The following is a 23,169-nucleotide window of genomic DNA, read 5'->3' as shown; positions in this document are numbered from 1 at the left end:
GTGAAGCCCAGAGTTTAACCTTCAGCCCTTTTTATCTGGAAGCAGGTGTTTTTATTTCCACCTGAGGAACATACATGAGGAATCTCCTAAACTCATGAACACTAAGTACTTTGCTTCAGATCTGATTCCAGGCTTGTTAGTTCTGAGTCTGTGGATGTTTCCCCTCAGTCCTAAAACACACACGCACAGCAGTGAAAGAGTGCTTATGGATATAGATGTCCTTCCAAAATCAAAAGTAACAGAAATTGGGGCTGGGAAGGTGGCTCAGTGGTAGAGTGCTTGCCTTGCATGCATGAGGCTCTGGGTTCGATTCCTCAGCAGCACATAAGCCGGAAGTGGCGCTGTGGCTCATGTGGTAGAGCGCTAGCCTTGAGAGCTGAGGGACAGCACCCAGGCCCAGAGTTCAGCCCCATGACCAGCAAAAAAAAAGTAACAGAAATTTCTATTTGGTCTTTTTTGATCAATGGCATAATGAAGTCAATAGTTTTGGGGCACTTGTTTAAACCAGGTACTATGCTAAGTGTTTCCCTGAGCCTTCTTGAGGGAAGAGATGGCTCTTTTCTCTCCCAGGCTCATTCTCCCCATTTTCCACATATGGCACATGAAAATGAATGTACACCGGACTTTCCCATCAGTTTGGTGTGAGTCCTAGTGAACCATTTGGAAGCATTCCCTCCAGAACCTTCTTCATCGGATAAAGCAAAGGAAGGAGTGACATTGTCCAAACAGAATTGTACCCATTACCTGACTTATGAAATGGTAACCCCTCTGTACTATATCTTAATAACATTTATATACCCATATATGTGTATATATATACATACATACATATCTCCCTTTTTAAAAGAACCTTCTGGGCTTCTTTGATTCTTTCCTTTGGAACACGGGTGTGGACAGCTCTTTTTCCAGCCTCCATTTGTGAAAGATTCCTCTCTACAAACCCTCTCGGTCGGTTTCCGGAGGCCTCATCGATTCTCAGCCAATGCAGTGCACCTCTCCTCTTCCCAAGCTTGTCGGGACCCCTGACTGGCATCTCCAGTAGTAACGCCACTTTTTTCTCACAGTACTAACTGGCCAAGATGTCAATGAGGCGGGGTTCTCATTGGACAGAAACTGTTGATGTGACTAGAAAGCAAGATTTTGGTTGCAAAGTTCTTCAAGAAAATATGTGCACACATATTCACACACACACACACATGCACACAGAGGGAAATAATTCACACATGTTGTGAATTTGATCACAAGCTCTCAATAATAGTGTTGGCAAATTCTAGATTTCGGGGGCCTTGTGTGGGGTGAGACAGGTTTTTCTTCTTGTCTTGATGAAAACAACTTCATACAAACTCAGAATTTAGACATTCTTTTTGGGGGTGTTTGAACACAGCGCCGCGCTTGCTAGACAAGAACTCTACCACTCAAGCTATGCCCCAGATCTTTTTCCCTTAGTTTACTTTTTGGATTGGGCCTCATGCTGCTACCTGAGGCCACCCTCACACTGTAATCCTCCTCTTTCTCCTGTATAGCCAAGATTACAGGCACCCACCACGACACCCATCTAAGCATAGAATTCTTAGAGTTCTATGAGAATATGGAAGCCTGGGGTCCTCTCCCCAGTCCATGATCCTCACTAATTTTCCATCTACCTTCCTCTCTGTCCGGTACCATTGCAGATTCTTGTGCAGGTCTGCAGACAAACCAGCTTCGTGTATTCCTCCCACCCACAGACATCTCTTGGGGGATGGACCAACAAGCTGGCCCACAGAGACTCTGGAATTGGATCAAGGTCCTTTGGGGCAGGGACCTGAATCATAGTCTAGAGTATGATTTCAAGAGTCCTAGGAGATGCATCCCTTGGCACTAACTGCTCTGCCTGTGGTGAGAGGATAGTTAGCAAGAGCTAGAGCGAACTGCAGAGCAGGCATTCCAGGTGCTAGCTTGGGCCTGTAGCCTGCGAATGGCAACTCCACGATAACCACAGGCATGCCAGAAAACAAACAAACATGGCTGGGGGACAGGGAAATCTTAGTTCTACCGCTCACTTACCTACTGTGTTCTAAGACAAGGCACTCAGCTTCCACCCCCACCCCAGGACTCAGTTTCCCCCTTTGTCCAGGGGTGATACAGCATAGCCAGGGGAAGGCTCTGGTGAGAAATTCACTTGGCTCTCTCTTCTGCAAGGCAGCAGAGTGGCTGGCACCATCCCAGCTCTTCTGCTCGCTTGCGGTGTGACCTCCCGTAGGTCTCTTACCCTCCGCCTGCCTCTGTTTCCACACCTGGAAAATGGGGGTGACAACCGGCGCCACCACATGGGGTTGCTGTGGAGACTGCAGCAGGTGACACACAGCTCTTAGAATAGTTCTTAGCACACAATACACTCCAGTGTCTGCAGCCGAGGTCCTGAAACTGGATCCACGGGTGAGAGATGAGCTCACTATTGAGGGCGTGCTGACTGAAACCTCCTCTTCTTGGATGCTCACCAGCAGAATTATGGGATCCCTGGCTTCTGATGTGCCCATAGGTGTGATGATGCATGTTTATCACATGGTAAACATGTCATACTGCACAGAAGGCCGGCCAGCCTCTCCACGTTGCTCCTCGACCTTCACATGACCTCTAAGGGACAAGGGGGTAAGGATTCCACTCTACGTTCTACACGAGAAGTCCCCACACAAAGCCTCACAACCTCTAGTGGTCTCCTCCTCCCTTCAGATGTTCACACTGGCCCTCCCCACCCGGTCAGCTGCCCACAGATGACCACACACACACACACACACACACCATCCATCACTGGCTTTCTTCCATTTCACGGACCTACCCAACCTCCTGTGACCCCTTTGAGGTTATACGGCCAAGCCTTTGCATGCGCCATCCTCTCTGTGTAGGATGTTTACATCTCTTCTTTACCCAACCCTCTTTCCAACGTTCCAACAAACTCATGGGTGGCACCCGCTTTGTCTGCCTGGGCAGTGTGGTGTGGCTGGCTGGGTGCAATGTCTTTCCGCAGCTTCCATAGCACATTACGCTTACAGCCATTATAACCCCTCTCTACCGCGTGATTACACATTCATCCTCTGTCCCCTTGCCCACAAACATCTAACCTGTGAACTCTTCATGTCCAGTACCCAGTCAGGGCACACTGACCATGCTTGATGAGTCTGTCCATTGCCTGGCTCCATTGACATTCATAAGGATGTCTGTCTTCCGCAGCCATAGGACTCCCTGTACTGCCATCTGCTGGTAGACTGTTGTAATACGCTTACAAATTGACACCTATTACAGTACGGGGCTGGGGGGAAATCATTGCTTGGTGTCCGGCCTGCACAATGACCAGCAATCTTGAACTTGAACCTAATCTGTAGCTCAGGGCGCCCTGCATTACACTAATACCGCTCAAGCACTGCTGGTCTTGATGAGGCCTCACCTTCCAGCAGAAATGCGGGGTTTTGCCCATCTCTGGAATGTTTGCTGCAAGGCCTGGCAGGCTGAGGTGAGGGTCAGGCGGTCTGCATCCCCCCTGCCTGGCTGTGAGTCAGAAGTCTGTCTCCTGATGGGCCACACAGACTGCTGCCTCCTCGCCTGGTGTGGTGGGGGTGGGAGGGAGGGGGTTCATTCAGGCTGGAGCTGGAGCTGCCTCTGAACAGCTCTGTCTGGCAGAGCGTAAGGGAAGGGTGGTGTGGAATTCTAGATGCCTTGGGGGCTGGGGTTGCCGCCTCAGTAATTGACTGGCTGTTTGACCTCAGGGAAAACAGATGGCCTCTGCTGTGCCCACAGGCTTGGTCTTACATCAGCTGCCTCCTCTTTGTGCCCTAATATGTCCATTCTCTTAAGGAGACCCCCCCCCAGGCCCCCCAACCTCCGAACACCTTGGCCAGTCTGTCAACTCTAGTCTTGCAAAGGGGGTGGGGAGCTGTGGATCCTTCCAGGCTTCTATCTCTGTGGGTGGCCTCATATTTTACTGCCACATCAGAGAGGCACCAGGAAGGAGAATATTATAAACTGGGACGGCCTGGAGTGGGAAATCCCTAGGTTTGGGGTGGTGGGATGTGATGTGTGAGAGAGATTTATGAGGCGTGGGTACCGGGTTCTTTAGCAGCTACAGCAGGAGCAGAAGAAAGAGAATGAACACCAACAGGACCACCTTTGCCCCAGCCAGCCTCAAAAAATAAAATCCATCCTGTACATGCAATCAAGGCAGCAGAGCCTTGGCCATGCTCTCTTCAGGACGGAGGGGCCAGGAAGATTCTATGCGGGGTGGAGGTCACCTTCTCAGCGGAAGAAGTAGGCGGGTTAGCTGCTCTTCCAGAGAGACCCAGCTCACCTCCACCTCTTTTATGAATTTCCTAGTGTGCCTCAAGCCAACATCCATCTCCTGAGTCCCAGATTCCTTATTGTAGGGTCTGCACAAGGATGCACGGGTCTGATGCCGCTGACATGTGGTCATCTGTCTCCCCCCTGACCTTCACCAGGAGGGGAGAAGGCCTGGGGTCAGCCATATTGTGCCTGGAGAAATGACAGATCATCTCTCTCCAAGAGAAGAACGATGGCAGCATCGGCTTGTGCCTAGCCCGCCCTGACTTTGTCATCGGTGTTTTTCTTGCATACCAGCAGCTCTCTCAGACTTGGAGGGTAAATAGAGTCATCAGCATCCACAGCTCCTGACTGCAGAAAACTGGCTAAAATATCATGTCCCTGTCTTTGTGCCTTCCTGTCTGAAGACACAACATTGTCACCTTTGTTTCTAGAGACTTCAAGAAGTCATCGATTTCACATGCTCCAAAAGGAAAAACCATTCCCTTCAGCAAGTGTTTGCCCAACCTGGAGAAATGCCCGCCAGAGAGGTGAGACACTGAAAGGTGTAATCCAAGTAACTAATGCCTGATCATTCGGAAAAAGGGTTTGTGATGGTCTAAGGGGAATGATAAGAGGACTCTGAGAATGATGTGCATTGGATGTAGAAAGGCAGGGGACTGGTCAAGGTCAGAAGGGCAAGAAGGCTGAGGACATTATGTGTCCATCCATTTCTGTTTATTCATTCTTCCTCTCACACATCTACGCATGCATCCATCTATTCTCCTATACATACATCAACATATCTATCCATCAATACATCATCTATACTTTCATCCATCCTCCCACCCAGCATCCATTCACATATCCACCTATCCATCACCCAAACATATGGATGCACACATATTCTTCCACCCACCTATCCATCATCCACTCATCCATCCACTCATCCATCTATTCATCCATCCACTCATCTATCCACCCATCTACTCATCCATTCATCCACCCATCCATCTACTCATCCATCCACTCATCTATCCACCCATCTACTCATCCATCATCTATCCATCCATCCATCCATCCATCCATCCACCCTTCCATCTGCCCTTCCTCTAGTATGTGCTCAGATTTCCACTAGGCCCTTGAAATTGCACGGAACAAAATAGCCCCCAGAGATCATGAGCCCTCACACCCAGTGCAGTCCCCCCCCCCGCCATTCCCAGTCATCTCTCTTCAGTTGAAAACAAGTGGCAGACGCCATCTGTCTCCGAGCTGATTTTCCTCATCGCAGGGAAGTATTTCTCTGCACCTGTGCTCTTTCGCTTCCATCTGCTCCTCCACTAGCGGAATGGCTTGTGTCCTGTGAGCAAGCTGCTCAGGCAAACTCTCATTTAGCTAAGCCCATTCTGCAGAGGCACCGAGCTCACGGCAAATCTCCAGGAAACCCACAGCCCTCTCCATTCTGCAAAGCCAGGGTAGGAGGTCAGGAGAGGAGACAGGAAGCTCCATCCCTTCTCCTGCCCTCACGGATGCCTCTCTCCTGCCAGGAACATGTCAGAGGCAGGCTTCCACAGGCCCTGGGGAGAGAGACATTCTGTAATGAGGCTGGCATCTGCCCAGAGACCTGCCTCTGTCTTCCCCCCGGGCCAGGCTGTAACTCAGGCGGCATGGAGCCTGGAGTAACTCTGGCTCCAGAGTTACTATTGCTCAAGAAGACCCAGGGCTCTGAGGACTCCTTCGAAAGAAGGTCAGTCAGAGTGCCTGAGACAGAAGTCGGGGGAAGAGACAGGACTCACAATCGAAGCAGCTGAACTCTTCCGAGAAGAGCCAGGCTGGGCCATTCAAAGTCACTAAGTTCAGGGTCAGAGATGAGAACGTGAAAAGCTACGGGTGGGACCCTCCTTTACGTTCTCTCCTCCCCTGTGGACTGAGCTCCTTCCATCTTATGCCTCCCAGATGAGTAGCTGTTCAAGCTGGGCTTGAACCCCTGCAAGTGATGGGGTCCCCATTCCCCCACCATGTGATCTTGGCCAGTTGATCTCAGCTGCTGGAGCTCAATTGTGCTGCCATCTTTCTTTCCTGTCTGGTCTCAGTTCCACCGGTGGGAAGCCACGTGAAACAAGTCCTCTAGATGAGTGGCTTCAAACTGGGTTCTTCATCACTTTGTTTGTTTGCTAAAGCCGGTTCAGGCTAGGTACCAATGGCTCACCTCTATAATCCCAGCGACTCAGGAAGCTGAGATCTGAGGAGCATGGTTCAAAGCCAGCCTGGGCTGGACAGTCCATGAGACTTTTATCTCCAATCAACTTCCAAAACAAACAAACAAACAAACCTGGAAGTGGAGCTGTGGCTCAACAAAGAAAAAAAGCAGTTTCCTGACTCCACTTCGTATATTCTGATTTTAACATTGTGCTTAGCCTATCTTGTATCCTTCCTTTCTTTGGAGAGTAACTCTTCCGTTGTATGTGCATTTCAGTCTTGGTGGGACTGTGTCTCAGTAACCCAAGAACAAGAAGTGGACCCCACTAGGCTTCTCCCTTTCCTCCAAGAATTTGTTTTCCAGAACAGAGAAACAAAGATAGTGTGTAGACATGTGCATGAATTCCTGCTCCCAGATACCTTTTAAAAAAAATTTGGTGTGGTGTTTGAATTCACAGCCTGGGTGCTGTCTCTTTTGCTCAAGTCGAGCACTCTACCACTGGAGCCACAGTGCCACTTTCTGTTTTAAAGTGATTAATTGGAGATAAGAGTTTCATGGGGACTTTTCTGGCCAGGCTGGCTTCGAACAGTGATCCTCAGATCTCAGCCTCCTGAATAGCTAGGATTACAGGCGTGAGCCACCGGCGCCAGGCTCCAGATACCTTTCAGAGGGGCCCTGGGGCCTAATCTTTCTGGAACTCCAGTCATCACATGTCTCTTAGCTTCTGGGAGCTTCCCCACATATTACCAATAAATCCCAATTTTGCCTAAGTTAACCAAAGTCTTGTTTCTTTTCCTGACAAAGAAAACTATCCAACACGGCAGGTAGAGGGTGGTACCTGACACTCGGAATGTCCTTCTGATGGAAACTACCTTTTTGGAGACCACAATCTCCCTCCACCCTCATTTGTACGTAACGTGGAAAAAAAAAAACCCAGGCCCAGAGAAGGACACATGCCCCCTATCCCCAAGATCCCAGAGCTCAGCCAAGGTCTTTAGAAGGACATTGAGGAGAGACGAATTCAGGACGAAGCAGCATCCACCAGAATCCTCTCCATACTCTCCTTCCAGTTTGGAGGGTGAAGCTCTCCCCCAAGATTCTAGCCGAGCGAGGGTCACAACCCTTCTCTGTTTCCCCTTCTCTAGCTCTCTGCGCCACCCCCAGGGATCTGGGTAGGAAGCAACAGGGCACTGCGCCCTTGGATTGGACGGCGCGAAAACCTCACGAAGAGGGGTCAGCACTTGAAAAATTCCTCAAGTCAAAGGGCTCGGGGCTTGGGTGCCACACAAGGCCCTCACTGTGTGCGCACATTGTCTCCCTCATAAAAGGGGCCTGGGGCCTGGGAAAACGGCGCGGTCTCCAGGCAACCGGGCAGGACGCTGGGGAATGGCCAGCCCCTCCCCCACCCCCAGGCACTGGGCACTCTGGAGGGAGGGGCAGGAGCGGCCGGGACAGTGTCCAGAGGTCCAAAAGCCACTTCAGGTAGAGCTGGGTGGCATGTCTGGGTCAAGGGAGGAATCAAATAGGAAGGTGACCGTCTTCTTTCATGAGGCCCTCCCCCACACCCCCCTAACAGTTTCCCCACCCAAGCAGGAGGAGAGTCTTAGGAGCGGGGAGAGGGGTGAGGAGTTGGTTCCCCAGAGCCAAGTGTCTCAACAGAGAGCTGTGTGTCTCCTCTCTAAGCCTCTCCCCTGACTGCAGGGGCAAGGGATAGACTTAGAACCCCGGTGGCATCTCAGCCAGCGTCTGCCAGCTTGCCAGGATCTGGGTCCCCCTCCCCCCGCAGAGCTCCAGCAAGTCAGCGCAGAGGTCTGCCAAGAGGCGGCTTCCCTTCGAAGCCCCCTGGCTTCCAGCACCATTATAGTCACCAGCAATTAGGAACTGCAATTAATTGTTAATAACAGTTACCATTTCAGGGCCTATTATGTCAGGCTAAGCCACAGAGCAATGCCACCCGTGCCATTGTCTTTAATGTGCACAATGACCCTTTACGAACCATCTTTGCTGGACCTGCTGTACGGCTGAGGCCGGCCAGGTTCCCAGGCAGTTGGACTTGCCCAAGGTCACAGAACTGAGAAAGAGAGAGAGAGAGAGCAGGGACCAGAGCTCAGGGTACCTGGCAGTCTAGCTCATGATTGGCCACTGAGCCTTGGCCCCTCCCTGCTGGGGAGAGATGCTCCTCCTGCTTCACAGGGAGGGAAAGCTGCGGCGGTGTGAGTCAATCCTGGGACTCAGTTTGGCTCCCCAGCCAGCAAGCAAGGCAGCATAAGGGCCAGACTATTTGGGTGCTGTTTGCAGAGTCTCTCTCATTACCATTCTCCAAAAGCTAAAATACAGGACATCCTGTTAAATTCAAATTTCAGTTGGGCAGCAAGTAATCTCCAGTATCGCATGGGATTTACTTATACTCATTCATTAAGTATTAACTGGTGTCCTGTAGTGAGTGTGTATGTATGTGTGTCTGTCTGTCTGTCTGTCTTTCTGTGTGTGTCCGTGTGCATGTGCTATTACTGGGGGTCTTATACTCTTGTTCAGCTTTTGGCCCATGACTGAAACTCTGCCACTTGAGCCATATCTCCAGTCTAGCTTTTTTTGCTGGTTAAAATAGTCTCTTAGACTATTCTGCTCAGGCTGGCTTTGAGCCACAATCTACAGATCTCAGTCTCCTGAGTAGCTAGAATTACAGGTACGAGCCACCAATGCCCAGCATGGGCCATGGGACACCCTTAAGCCTCTGCTCTGAGTTAATATCTATCACTTTCCCTGACCCTAACCCCACCTACAGATGGAGAGGATGGAAGCCAAAGGTTCTACCAGGCCTCAGTCAGGTTCTAAGGTGGCATAGGATCTTCGTGACTCTGGTCAAAACAGCTTGAAGCAGTTTGGCCTTTAAAGAGAAGACTAGAAGCCGGGTGCCAGTGGCTCCTGCCTGTCATCCTAGCTACTCAGGAGGCTGAGATCTGAGGATCACGGTTCAAAGCCAGCCAGGGCAGAAAAGTCCCTGTGAGACTCTTATCTCCATCAAGCCACTCAAAAACCAGAAGTGGCGCTATGGTTGAAGTGATGGAGTGCTAGCCTTGAGCACAAAGAGGCTCAGGACAGTACCCAGGACGTGAGTGCAAGCCCCACAACGAACTAACTAAATAAATAAAATCACAGAGTCTTTGAGTTTCCAGCATGGGAGAAAGTAGGGGATCCCCAGAAATAACACACAAGGAAACTGCGGCACAGAACAATAAAGCAATTTAGTCAAGACCACAGTGATGAGGTGTGGCAGAGCTGGGACTTTAACTTCGCTCTGCTGCCTGTCCACTCTTCAAGCTTTACATTCTATCTTCCTTGCCTGTTTAGGTCTCTCGGGGAACATTCTGACCTGCTCCGCGATCACATTCCTTCATATCAGAGCAGGGGAAGGAACCGAAAGAAAAAGCTTTGCCTGAGACACTTTAGTGCTTAAACTCAGAAGCCGATATGATGGCTTGAAACCCCTTTGTACAACCACCCAAAGATCATTTAAAAACAATAAAATGGTAGCCAGGCATGGCGGCTCATGCCTGTCATCCTAGCTACTCAGGAGGCTGAGATCTGAGGATCACTGTTCAAAGCCAGCTGAGGCAGGAAAGTCTGTGAGACTCTTATCTCTAATAAACCACTCAGAAAACCAGAAGTGGTTTGTGGCTCAAGTTACAGTGTCTGCCGGCTCCTGCCGTGTAGATGCCCCTGCGGTGACAAATGGGACTGGCACACCAGCTCCTTGCTGGGTTTTGGGGTCACACAGCCAGGCTTGTCATCACCAGCAATGCGCTACCTCCCAAATCACAGCCACCTATTATCCACCCCGATCGAGGCACGGGGCTGCAGAGGTGCTGGGGAGGACTGGGTGGGTTGCTAGGGATGGAGGAGCCATGACCATCCTCCACCATAACTGTGTTTGGGGTGCCCGGGAGCACACGGGCACAGGTGTTTATCTGTGGGCATCACTAGCTGCACTTCCTTGAGCCGGTGACCTCTGACAGCCTTCAGACTGGCGGAGGCCAGGGTCAAACTATGGGTGCCATCTTTCATTTCTCTCCCGCCAACAAAAGAAAACCAGAAGTCATAGGGAAGGGAGGAACTGAAGGGAAGGTGACAAATGATCTGGGTGGAGCAGGCACCCTGGGAACCAGGGCACAGTCACGTGAAAGGAGAAGAGAGCCACTGGAATGGGGCTTGGGGCAAAGGCCGAGCTGCTCTACCTGTCCCCAGAGCCTCTGCTCCCCAACCCAGCCAGGCTCCAGAGACCTGCTAGGAGAGGCAGCCAGCAGGCAAGTGCCCAGCCCGCCTGGTATGGTCCTTTTTCTAAAACACAAGTGGAAATAAAAATACAAATCCAGTTAAAGGTTTGTTTTTGGTTTTGTGGGTCCTGGGCTTGAATTTAGGGCGTGGGCACTGTCCCTGAGCTCTTTCACTGGAGGCTGGTGCTCTATCACTTTGAGCCACAGCACCATTTCCAGTGTTTTTTTGGTAGTCAATTGGAGAGATAAGGGTCTCATGGACTTTCCCGCCTGGGCTGTCTTCAAACCATGATCCTCAGATCTCCGCCTCCTGAGTAGCTAAGATTACAGGCGTGAGCCACTGGCGCCCAGCTCAAGTGAAAAGCTTTGACTTTGAAAATCAAATCTGGGGTTCTGGTATATGCTATAGCCAATAGCAAAATTATCCTTCCTCTTCTTAAAATTAAAAAAAAACTCAAATATTCAGGTTACAGTATCTCGAGCATCTTGGTAAAGAATCAAGATTTCACAGAAACAGAACTCCTTCTTTTGTGCTGACCCTTCAGGTAAGGCAGTTACAGGCCCGCAGGATGCCTAAACCTTCTTCTGATTTGTCTGGGGTAGAGGCAGAGGCCTGTGCTGGTGAAGTGTGTTCTGTATGTTGAGCACCAGGGATACAAAGACTAGTCAAAGGCAGCCCTTGTTCCTGCCAGGGGGAATTATAATAAACGTGGGGTGATACACACCAGAATGCCACAGTGTGTTCAAGCGGAGAGGAGCGCTGTGTGCATCCCCGAACGCTTCACAGAGGAAGCGACATCCAAACAGCTTTGCAGGGTACACAGGAATAGGCCAGGTGAACAAGATAGGGAAAGGGATTCTGGGTAGCGGTAATACCTGGGGGTGGGGACGAGAGGCGGCTACCACGGAAGGTGATCAGGAGGTGAACTCTGGAAACTGGAGGCTGGAGGCCACAGAGCTCAGAGGCCTCGGGCCTCCGGGTCCCATCATCGGAGCTGGTGTACCACTAGCCAGGGCCTTGTTGGAGCACCCCCAAGCCCCCCAAACACCCCTGCCCTGGCCAGTGTCACCTCTGAGAAAGCCTTGGGGACAGGTGCTGGGCAGCCTCCCAACACGCTCAGCGGAGGTGGCAGTGGAAGCCTCAGTTTCCCGGCGAGGAGGACACTGGCCGGGTGTCAGAGGATCCTTTGGGGACCCCCACGAGATTCAGTTTGGAGAATGTGCCTGCTGGGGGTGAACTCCCGAAACTCTCTCCCTGCCCACTAGGAAGCCCCAAAGCTGCAGGACTGGGGGCCAGGCCCAAGTTCATGATGACGTCTATGGACTTGTATGGGAAGCTGACGGGTCTACGGTAGACAGTATCCATTCCCAGCCCCCAATGGGTGCAGAGGCAACTTCAGGACCAGCGGCGGCAGTGGGTGGGGGGAACTAGCAGTGTTTGGGGCTGAGGATGGAGGAAGAGGGGGTCACGCTATCCCAGAGTAGGAGTGGGGGGGGCGAGGGAGGAGTGTCCATCACTCTCAGAGCAGACCACGGATGGCCTCCCTTCATTATCATCCCATAGGAGAAAGCCAGGTAAGAAGGGACAGTGCCAGCCCAGCTGGTTTCCTCCCTCTCTACCAACTTCCTCCTATCCGGAGGGAGGCAGTTCGCACAGTGTGGACCGGCTGACATGAGGTTGTCCAGCTCTGCCAAGGCTGATCCCAGGGACCATGAGGCTGGCCTGCCACCTGCTGGCCACTTTTGGTCACGCAGGTTAGGCCTGTTCGGGGAATTCTGCAGGCAGAAAGGAGCATGTTTTTCTTTTTCTCCTTCTCCTCCCCCTCCTCCTTCCCCTTTCCATTTCCCTTTTTCCTTGTGAGACAAGATCTAACTATCCAGTTCAGACTCTCAAACTCTTAATCCTCCTGCTTTAAGCCTCCCTCCCTTAAAGATTACAGGTGTGTACTACCACACTCGACAAGATAGAAATTCCAAGGAAGCCAGCTTCACTTTGGAGAACATTGGAAATGTACTAAAAGCCAGAGAGGTTAGCCAGCTCATGTTCATGAAGACTCTAGCATGGATTTCTGTATCGGAGGCTGACAGGTGTGTGGAAGAAAGTCTCCATCACAAACACCCAATGAATGGAGATGCAACTCCCGGGTGAGTTTATAAGTCTCAGTCTCTTTCCTCCCTTTTTACCCATGGAAGGAGCAAGAAGAATATCTTAAACCAAAGGTTTCTGTTCTCAAGAGCTAGTTAACGTATCAGGTGCATGCTACGTGACCCAGATGCATCGAGAGTCTTCTGGTCAACATCAGGTCCCTATCAGCCTAAAATGTACACTCCGACCCTCCTTGTGGATTGAAGAAACTGGACATCAAGGTTAACATGTGAGTGTCACTTTGGCTGGGGCCACAGATGCGTTCCAACTTCATCCACTGCCCCTGTGCCACATGCCATGTGGGCAGATGCAGAGAGAAAGAAGATCCAGTATCATCCACCTGGAAGCTAGCAGGCTAGGATGACCAACGAGAACCCTAGCACTATGGGATAAACCATCCAGTCTGCCCAGGACTGGGCATGAAGATATCGGATAAACATGTTCAGCAAGGGATCTCTGTCGAGATGAATGACTAATGTCACATAGAAAGGGTCTGAACTGTCTGCAAAGATACCCCCACACACTTAAACAGCCCCTGATGCCTGCAGAGTAGCACTTAGTCGCACACAGTAAGCACTTCGGTATTAACATAGGTAGTAACACTACTTGCACAAGTGAACTCTGAGGTAGGTACTGAACTTCACAGAAGTCATAGCCCTGCTCTGCGGGTAGAGATGGGATTTGAAGGTGACATCTGAGCTAATGGCTTATTCTCAACCACTGCAAACCCCCTTGCCCCCCACTATGTATTCACCCTTTCTCTCCCCCCTCCACACACAGGAAGCATCTTTCCAGACAAATAGCTGAGCCAGAAAGAATGCAGGCAGCACAGAGCTGTCCCAAGGCAAAGCCAGATGTCAGGTTGAAGATAAATAGAAGGGCCATGTGGTCATTTAGGTACTGGACAGCAGAACTATCCAGGGAAGGGAATCCAATATCCAGAACCAACACCTTTGCAGACACTAAGCCCTAAGCACCGATCCTGAGGCTTGAGCTTTATATGAACACCTAACATACTAGAACCAAGCTTCACGACAAGCACCGTGGAGCACCCCACAGCAATCACAGGACAGCAGTGACAGGTGAAGTCACAGCGATTGCTTAGAAAAGGGAGCCTGGTGTCCAAGTCTCCTGAACATACACTTAATGTGAACTCTATACGGAGAATGCATGATCAACAATCAGCTACTCCATTGAGCGTAAGTTCAATCCCTGACCTAACTCAGTTGTATTCACAGAGTTAACTTTGACAGATGGACGTGAGTGAACACCAGAGGATCTAGAAGTGCTCATCTGTGCAGGCACTACATAGCATCAGCCTTCTAGAGATGCATACATGCGTGGCCTGCAGCCCCAAGGGCTGGGCACGGGCCTACGCTCAGAATCCTCTGCTTCCATCCACGCCCTCCTCTGCCCTGGGTGCAGTGCGGCCGGGCCCCTGCATGGGGGCTGACATTTTAGACTGTGGATTCTATCTTCAGCTGCCGCAGGAGAGCGGCAAACCTGAGCGCACGGGCTGCACTGTGTACCGATCACCAGTCGAATGGCTGTTGCAAAGAGCTCGGCACGTGGCCGGCCTTTGCCTGTAGAACGTGCCATCTGGAAATGCTGTCCCAGAGGCTGGAGAGCATGTCACTTACGCCCGCCTTGGGTGTCTTGGACAGGCTGTGGAGCCTCCGAGAGAGCAGTCCACACTCAAGGAGCCGACCCAGAGGATTTGGGATGAGGACTTCCCAGCGAGCCTGTGTTCATGTCTCTCTACCTCATTGTGGGAGGAGTTAGGGGAAGGCTGAGACCAAAAGTGGTTTATGGGGCAACATTACCCACTGTATGTCAGACTGAAGTTTGTCATAGTCGTGGGGCTTGAACTCAGGACTTAGGCGCTGTCCCTGAGCTCTTTTGCTCAAGGCTACCATTCTATCACTTTGAGCCACAGCACCATTTCTGGTTTTTGAGGGGTTAACTGGAGATAAGAGTCTCAGGGACTTTCCTGCCCAGGCTGGCTTCAAACTGTGATCCTCAGATCTCAGCCTCCTGAGTAGCTAGGATTACAGGTGTGAGCCACTAGTGTCCCACAGTTCCCCCCACCCCTTTTGAAAGGTAACATGGATTATTTGTACCTGCCATGTTTGGATTTGGTTGTGTGTGTGTGTGCGTGCACATGCATGCATGTGTGTGTGTGTGTGTGTGTTGGTACTGGGGCTTGAACACTCTTGCTTTGCTTTTATTAACCAAGACTAATGCTCTACCACTTGAGCCACACCTCCACTTCCAGCTTTTTGCCGCTTGATTAGAGATACGAATCTTAAAGATTGGTCTTACAGGCTGGCTTTGAACCACAATCCCCAGATCTTAGCCTCATGAGTATCTAGAATTAGAGGCATGAGCCACCAGCATCAGTCTGCTAGCATCCACATCAAACACACTGACACACTCGCAACCCATCACTTGAGCAGGTGTATGGGATGGCACAATCAGACTATCATAGCCCGGGTTCAACTTTCATTTCCTTTTCTCCTTCCCTCCCTCCATCTCTCCCTTTTTCTTTCTCCCCCCTTCATTCCCTCTCTCCCTTCCTCCCTTCCTTTCTTTCTTCCTTTTCTTTCCTTCTCTCTCTCTTTCCTTCTTTCTTGTTGGTCATGGGCTTGAACTCATGGCCTTACACTGTCCCTCAGATTTTTCACTCAAGGCTAGCACTCTACCACTTAATTGGTAGATTACTTGGAAATAAGTCTTATAGACTTTCCTACCTAGGATGGCTTCAAACCATGATCCTCAGATTTCAGCCTCCTGAGTAACTAGGATTACAGGCGTGAGCCACCAGTGTCCAATTTCAACTTTCTTTCTGGCTGGGTTTTGCTGCCCACAGGACTTCAAATACATTTTCTGTTTTGCAGAGCTACTGGCCTTTGAGCTGGCAAGGTTACGCTCGTGGAGAATGGGGTACAACGGGTGACTGTCAGCTTAGTAAAACTTAACTTCCTTCTCTGTGGCCAGTTTCTGAAAGCACACAAGCTCTCCCGTTTCCCCGAAGAGAAGAGACAAGCCTCGTCTCAACTCTGCCCTGGGAGTGGCATGCGTCCATCCCGGCTTACCAGTCTGTGTGAGCGTCATCAATCACCAACAGGACCCTGGGTCTTTGGACCATGGGTGTGGAGGGTGTGGGGGGCTCTGCCAGCCCCACAGGGCCCTGTGACGTTTGCTTCATGGCACTGGAGAAGGAGCTGAAGAGGCTGGACCCCGGGGAGGAGAAGGAGGCTGCCAGGGGCTGGGGGTGCCTCCTCTCCATGGCCGGGGAGGCGGGGGAGCTGGTGGAGCTCTCTGGGCGCTGCAGGTCGGTCATGTAGCCATTGGGCAGGTTGGCCACGAAGCTGCTGTCGGAGAGACGCCGCCTGAGGAAATTCATGGCTGCGGTTCAGTGGGGATGGCTCCTTCCTCAGATGTGTATGGTTGAACTTCCCAAGACAGTTGCTGGTTAAAGGGAGTGATAGGCCTTGGACCAGAGCAGCATCAGGAATTTCGTCAGCCGTAGTGGAATTTGCTTACCTGCTGGAAACCAGCCAAGAAGTCCATTAGTGGAAATGACCTCTTCCCCTTTAAGAGCAAATAGCTAAAGCATTTCCCTTCCCTCCACCCCATCCGCTGCTGGTGGCAATATAAATTAGGACATCCCTTTGGAAAAAAAGTTGGCAATCAGCCTTAGAAACATATCTTATAACCTACAATTTCCATTTGCTGGAATTCCGTCCTTGGGAAAAGAATCTGAATTACGGGAAAAGGCCACAGGTGCACAAATATGTTGATCACAGTCCATTTGCATAGCAGCCAAATGCTATTTTAAAAGTAGTGAACATTAAGCCATAGGATAGTGTAGTCGATCAGTGAACCTATGGCCTAAAGGAGCACTTAGCAACAGGAAAAAAAAATGTGTTGTGACAACAAAAAACATCATGACACAAAATTGTGGGGTGTGGGGTAATGGCATTCATGTAAAAGCTGAAACAACCAAACTTGGAAATAAATCAACATATTAGCAGTGATTACCTTGTGGGTATGTAATCATATCCCTAAACCCTTAACCACCATCCCTTTTTTTCATTTATTTATACGTTCAGAATTTTCTATGATTTTTATAGTTTATTGATACATTTTCTGTTTTTATAGCACATATATTGCTGTGGCTTTAAAATAAGTAAGATCAGCTGGGTGCCGATGGCTCATGCCTGTAATCCTAGCTATTCAGGAAGCTGAGATCTGAGGATCGAGGTCCAATACAAGCCCAGGCAGGAAAGACTGTGAGACTCTTATCTCCAATAAACCACCAGAAAACCAGAAGTGGTGCTGTGGCTCAAGTGGTAGAGTGCTAGCCTTGAGCTGAAGAGCAGAGGGACAGTGCCCATGCCCAGAGTTCAAGCCCCATGATCGACAGAAAACAAGAATAAATAAGATCAAAGGGAGTCCTCTAATTCAGATCTTAACACTCAAGATAGTGTGGAATATCTTTTTGTTTGTTTGTTTTATGCTAGTTGTGGGGCTTGAACTCAGGGCTTCGTGCTCTCAGTTGGCTTTTTCCCTAAAGGCTGGTACTATCTACCACTTAAGTAATATCTCCATGTCTCACTTTTCACTGGAAACTAAGACTCTCATGGACTTTCCTGCATGACCTGGCTTCAAACTGTGATCCTCAGATCTCAATCACCTGAACAGTTATGATTATAATAAGCCTAAGCCACCAGTGCCTGGCACCCTTGGGTGTGTTCAAACATATGCCCCTGCATGAGAGAGGACTGCATCTGGAAGTAGCCAGACATAAATTAGAAGGCTGTTGCAGTCCTTTGGGTTGCAGGTGTGAAAGGAGTTGGATTCTGTAATTTCCCACGTATTTTCCTCTTGGGTACCAGGACACTGGACATCCCTTCCATGCCAAGTTTAATCAGATCTTGAGACATAATGCTAATGGGAGGGACTCTGGTGAGGAAGGCCAGAGGACAAGAAGGACAGAAAGTCACCCAGAAACAGACCCCGGCAGCCAGCTAGATAGGCAACGCATGCTGCCCCCACATTGGCCACTAGAGGGCAGATGTGGTCAGATCAGATAGGGAAAACAAAACAACACAACAATAACAACAAACAAAAAACCCCACCACAACATGCAACCTGGCACGCTTGGATGACTAAAACCAACAAAGGAAAAGGCTGAAAGACATCTCAGACTTGGATAAAGTGCCAGGAGACAGCAATCAAACACAGAGCCTAGGACCACAGGATTTGCAGCCATGTGTAGGCTCCCGGCAAGAATGAGAGTCGTCGCAGACTAGCATCAGATGCTTAAAGGAAAGATGAGCCACTGACCAGCCCGGTGGGGAAAGTAGCTGTCTCCACTCCAGTATCTCATAGACACAAAGGCTTCCTTCCTTTACACCTTCACGTTAGCGCTGGCTTCACTTGCTACTCCGAGTCATTCCGGCTCAGAGATTCCCTGATTCTCCTCAGTTTAATTCTCTTTTCTGTGAAGGCACACATGGTATGCTAGGATGGTTTTCACTGAGCAATTCACCACGGGAATGTGCCTGTGTATGCAGGATGTTTGAGACGGTGGTGAGCTTTGTCTTTGATTGCTGGACCTCTTCTCAAATCCTTCCTCACTTTTGGCTTCTAAGACCTCATCCCACAGACCAGACCTCTTGGTAGGATCTTGTCATTTGAAGTGCAAATTCAATGGAGACTCAGACATAAGAGATGGGAATTCAAAGACATCACCCCTATTAAAACAGTTCTCCAGAGCTGTAGGTATGAGGCATAAGGTCTCGAAGCAATCTTCCTACTTGGGCTTTGAAACCTAACAAACTGAGTCTGTTGGTAGAATTTGGAGCATCACGAGAGTTGCAAGGGAAGAAACTGTTATTCTCTAAAAAAGTCTAAAGGTTCTATTCAACCGTGCATAGGTGGTTTAAGCCTATAATCCTAGCTATTCAGGAGGCTAGATCTAAGGATCACAGTTTGACACCAGTTCGTTGGAGATCAAGGCTTTCTAATTAACCAGCAAACAACAACAACAACAAAAATGAGCTGCAAGAGGAGCTGTGAATCAAGTGATATAAGGCAAGCAGTGAGTGAAAAAGCTAAGTACCAGCACATACAATTCCATCCTACGCCTTCCATAAACATCATATGTAAAAAGAACATTTTAAGAACGGATCCTCTTCTGAGCCCGAGTTGTTAATCCTCACAACTCCACCATTCTGGTCTTGGACACAAGTAGACAAGAGCCGGTGAGCCTAAAGGTGAGCCTCGTGGCTCCTGGTACCAGATTCCCTGACTTTCAATCCCAGTTCTGCGACTGACTGCAAGATGTGCGAAAAGTTATTTCACGTCCTAGGCCTCTGTTGCCTTGTTTTTAAATTGGAGATGATAGAAGGGTATGGATCTTTAACACTAAGTGACTTAGTATTTTAACACTGCTAAGGATCTGGAGGCGTGCCTGGGACCTGGGAAGCTGTGGCTGTCATCCTGGCTGTTTTCTAGGCAGCAGGAAGTCTGGCCACACAGATACCTTAGTTTGGGAGGCACTGTGGTAGGCATGAGCTTTGGAATGGGCCTGAATTGGAGACCCAACTCTGACCCTGGCAGCTGAGCGGCAGGTTCTTCACCTACCAGACCGGTGATGACCTTGCCTGCCTGCATCACAGGTCTTTTGAGCAGAGCAAAAAGCTAAAGTGCTTTTCAAATATCTGTCCAGTGACTGCACTGGGAAACGGACTTTCGGGGTATTCAGCTCTGCAAATGTTAACACCTCCTGCAACCAGCCACAAGGTACAGAACAGTTCCGCCCTCTCCTGCCCACCCATGGAAGTGCTTCCCAGGGGTGACAATGTCTCCGGCCCAGGGTGGCAGTAGCGCACAGGCTGGCGCCCGCATTCCCTCCAATGGTACATCTAGAGAAGGAATGCTGGGAGCCTCTCCTATTTCTTAGCAAACAAAGAAAGAAGAGGAATTCCAAGGACTGAGCCCCGATCTCACCTCTCACCTCCCATGGGCCCTTGCTCCAATGTCACCCTCTCAGTCCCCCAAAAGGCCACCATCTGCCACTTCAGATCCCTCGTTCCATATTCCGTACATTCTTTTGTTCATTGCATGTATCGCCAGCTACAAGGCGATGAGAGCCACCACGTGATCTGTCCACTGAGATGTCTTATGTATATAGAACAGTGCTCAGCACATAGCAGGACACTATGATTATCTGAGGGCCTGGATAGACAGGGGAAAATGATATAAAAAAGGGGGTGATATTGATCAAGCGTCACAATACTTACAAACCAACGGTGTGAACTGAAATCCCCTGTGCGAGGAAGGATTTGTTCTTTCAATTGTTGAAAGAAACTTGTTTAAAGTAACAGGCCCCAAGTTCAACTAACTTCGCCTGTTTCAAGAAGATGAACTGCACAATTGTTCTAAAGACAGTAGCTCTTCCTTAGTCGAAATGCCCATTTAATCAGCCAGGTGTCAGGCTCTGACACGTCACAGCTTTAGCCCAAGCAAAACGACATCACTGAGAATACCCGACTTCATGCCTCGGTGACGCCTCCCCCACCTCACCACACTCATCAAGTCTCCCTCACTCCATCTTCTTCTCCACGCATGCTAAAACAACACTTCCCCCTCCTCCGTGAGGAACCAGCATCTGGGGAGTAGGAAGTTTAAAAATGCATGGGGAAACCTGACCTGAATATTATCCATATATTGATGAGCAAAGACAGAGAGTCTCTGGAGAGGCTGGGAGAGCCCGCCTGTGTCACTTTAAGTGACACAGAGTTGTAAAGCGATGCCAAACTTCCTGGCACGCAGTCAGCTCGGTTCAAATACAGACCCCTTGGGCCTCCCGTGCACTGGGCTCCATTCCCACCACACGCGCACACACACATGCATGCACATGCACACACACACACACACACACACACACACACACACACACACGAGCATGCTCTGCCTTGGAGGAACTCAGAACCACGCACGCAGGCCTGGCTGTCCTGAGCTACCACCCTTCTTCCCAACCCTGTGGGCCCCTGTGTGTGCCCAGCCGTGGTGTCAGGACACCGCCTAAAAAGAGAAAAAGACAGGTGAAAGTCTTCTCGACATTTGCAATCACCTCGCCGTGCAAAGTATATTCACATAGAGAAATGCCAAAACAGAGTCCAAAGGAGAGCTCATAAACACTTGCATTGAATGAATGAAAGCACTCAATAGATCCTCCTGAGTTATCTACCAAGCAGCCACAGGGCTGATGTATTCATAGGACTCGCACGCAGCACCCCGGGCAGCCAGGCTGGGGTTGTCCAGCAATCACACAGCTGGCCTCTGACTTCTCCACACCTCACCCGAAGGCCATGTCTACCATCAACATGGAAGCCCTGGGGGCCCTGAAGTCTGGGGCTCAGGCCCCTCTGTGAATTCTGCTCATGAGAGGCCCTTCAGGAAAACAAAACACAAACCTATGGTGACTTTTAGTCATGTTGATTTACCTTACAATACATCATGTCTATGCTGACAAAGATTGTTTTATCATTTCCAACAGAGGCCAGAGGTGCACAAATCTGGATAGATGTCCATCTGTCTGGATGAGATCCTTCTCCTGAAGGTAAATACATCTCCACACTCCCTCATCATGGCAGGGTCTGCCAATCAGTCAATCAGTCAGTCTATCTATCTCTGTCTCTTTCTCTCTCTGACTGCTCTTCACAGGTACAACTTTGGCAAATGAAATCTTCAAGCAGCCAAGGGCTGGTTGTGGCCCAAAGTCCCTGTCTTTCCTTTGGCCTGCTGGCCTCTGTATTTTACCAGCTCCCAGTGATCCAATGAGACACCAGTGTCCAATCTCTGCCTTGAATCTCAACTCTTGACTTGGGCCCCTATGACTTATGGGAGGATCAACTTCCCACCTCCAGGGAGAGCAGCTGAGTCTCCCAGAGCTGGGGCCCCCAGGCCTACCTACCTGACTGGAAATCTGGGCCCAACCACTTCCAGAATCAGAGTTGAGAAGGCTCTGCTCCATCACTCTTACCAAAAAAACCCCACAATGTGTGTGTGCTGATGTTATGTAAACCCAGCCACGGTATCCCTGGGAGATGTGAATCTGGACATACCTGTGCGGGCCTCACATCCTTGTCTTCCTACTGTGCTGGCCTTGCATGCCTGAGGCCCTGGGTTCGATTCCTCAGCACCACATAAGCAAAAAGAAAAAAGCCGGGAAGTGGCGCTGCGGATCAAGTGGCAGAGCGCTAGCCTTGAGCTGAAGAGCTGAGGAACAGCGCCCAGGCCCAGAGTTCAAGCCCCATGACAGGCAAAAGAAAAAAAAAAACAAGAAAAAAGAAAATGCAACTCCAGTCTTCGTTGTGGGTTTATATCTCATCAGAAAAACAGGAATCAGTCCCTCTATTCCTCTGCCTCTTGTCTTTCTTTCCCTCTTTTCCTTATTCTGTGAAGTCAGAACGTTTTATTTTTTCAGAACTGATTTTGAATGTGAACTGGGTCTTGGGAATCAAGACTATTTCTCCCTCAACAGAGGACTCCACTCTGCAGTGTTTCCAATGTCAGATTAATTGCTCTCAATGACTGAGGACCAATAAAGTGCTAAACACTCTGGGTTTTTGAACTCGGATATTAATTAGCATTAATCATGTAGCTCTCATCATTTTCCTTAAACAAATAAAAGCAAAACCCAAGAGGAATTAAATCACTTACTCAAGGTCACACAGCCTGCCACATGGGGTAATAGAAGAAGCAGAATTTATATCCACATATGGCAGCGCCTGAAATCCTTTAATACCTACCATTTTTAGAAGATCTAGACCTACTACCTCACTGTACAACCAGAAACACAAGAGCCCAGCGAAGGGAAGTTTCATTCAACGCTGATTCACTGAATCTTCATAACAACCACAGATGGCGTAAACAATCGTGGACACCAATTTTATAAATAGATATGTGAAGCTGGGCATCTGTGGCGCACACCTGTACTCCTAACTACCTAGGAGGCTGAGACCTGAGGATCAAAGTTGAAAGCCAGCCTGGGCAGGAAAGTCTATAAGACTCTCATCTCCAATTAACTACCAAAAAGCTGGATGTGGAGCTATGACTCAAGTGGTAAGAGTATCAGCCTTGAGTAAAACAAGCTAAGGGACAGCATCTAGGCCCTGAGTCAAGCCCCAGAAAAGACAGACAGACAGACAGACAGACAGACAGACAGACAGACAGACAGACAGACA

At 49.7% G+C, this 23,169-nt stretch overlaps 1 protein-coding gene across 2 annotated transcripts in view; it reads right to left on the bottom strand.

Moving 5' to 3' along the window:
* Positions 1 to 16,331, bottom strand: part of Syn3 (synapsin III) — a 375,944-nt gene extending 359,613 nt beyond the window's left edge. Inside the window, exon 1 of one of the 2 annotated variants that reach the window (XM_013024869.1) lies at positions 16,003 to 16,331. In XM_013024869.1, coding sequence (XP_012880323.1) covers positions 16,003 to 16,313 — 311 coding nt within the window. In that variant the 5' untranslated portion in view covers positions 16,314 to 16,331. The remainder of the gene's footprint in view (positions 1 to 16,002) is intronic. The other variant, XM_013024868.1, reaches the window with a different exon arrangement.
* Between the last annotated feature and the right edge of the window lie 6,838 nt (positions 16,332 to 23,169).

Source organism: Dipodomys ordii, unplaced genomic scaffold, assembly GCF_000151885.1.
Source record: "Dipodomys ordii isolate 6190 unplaced genomic scaffold, Dord_2.0 Scaffold79, whole genome shotgun sequence".
Classification (NCBI taxonomy): domain Eukaryota; kingdom Metazoa; phylum Chordata; class Mammalia; order Rodentia; family Heteromyidae; genus Dipodomys; species Dipodomys ordii.
This window is presented reverse-complemented; position numbering and strand designations above follow the sequence as displayed.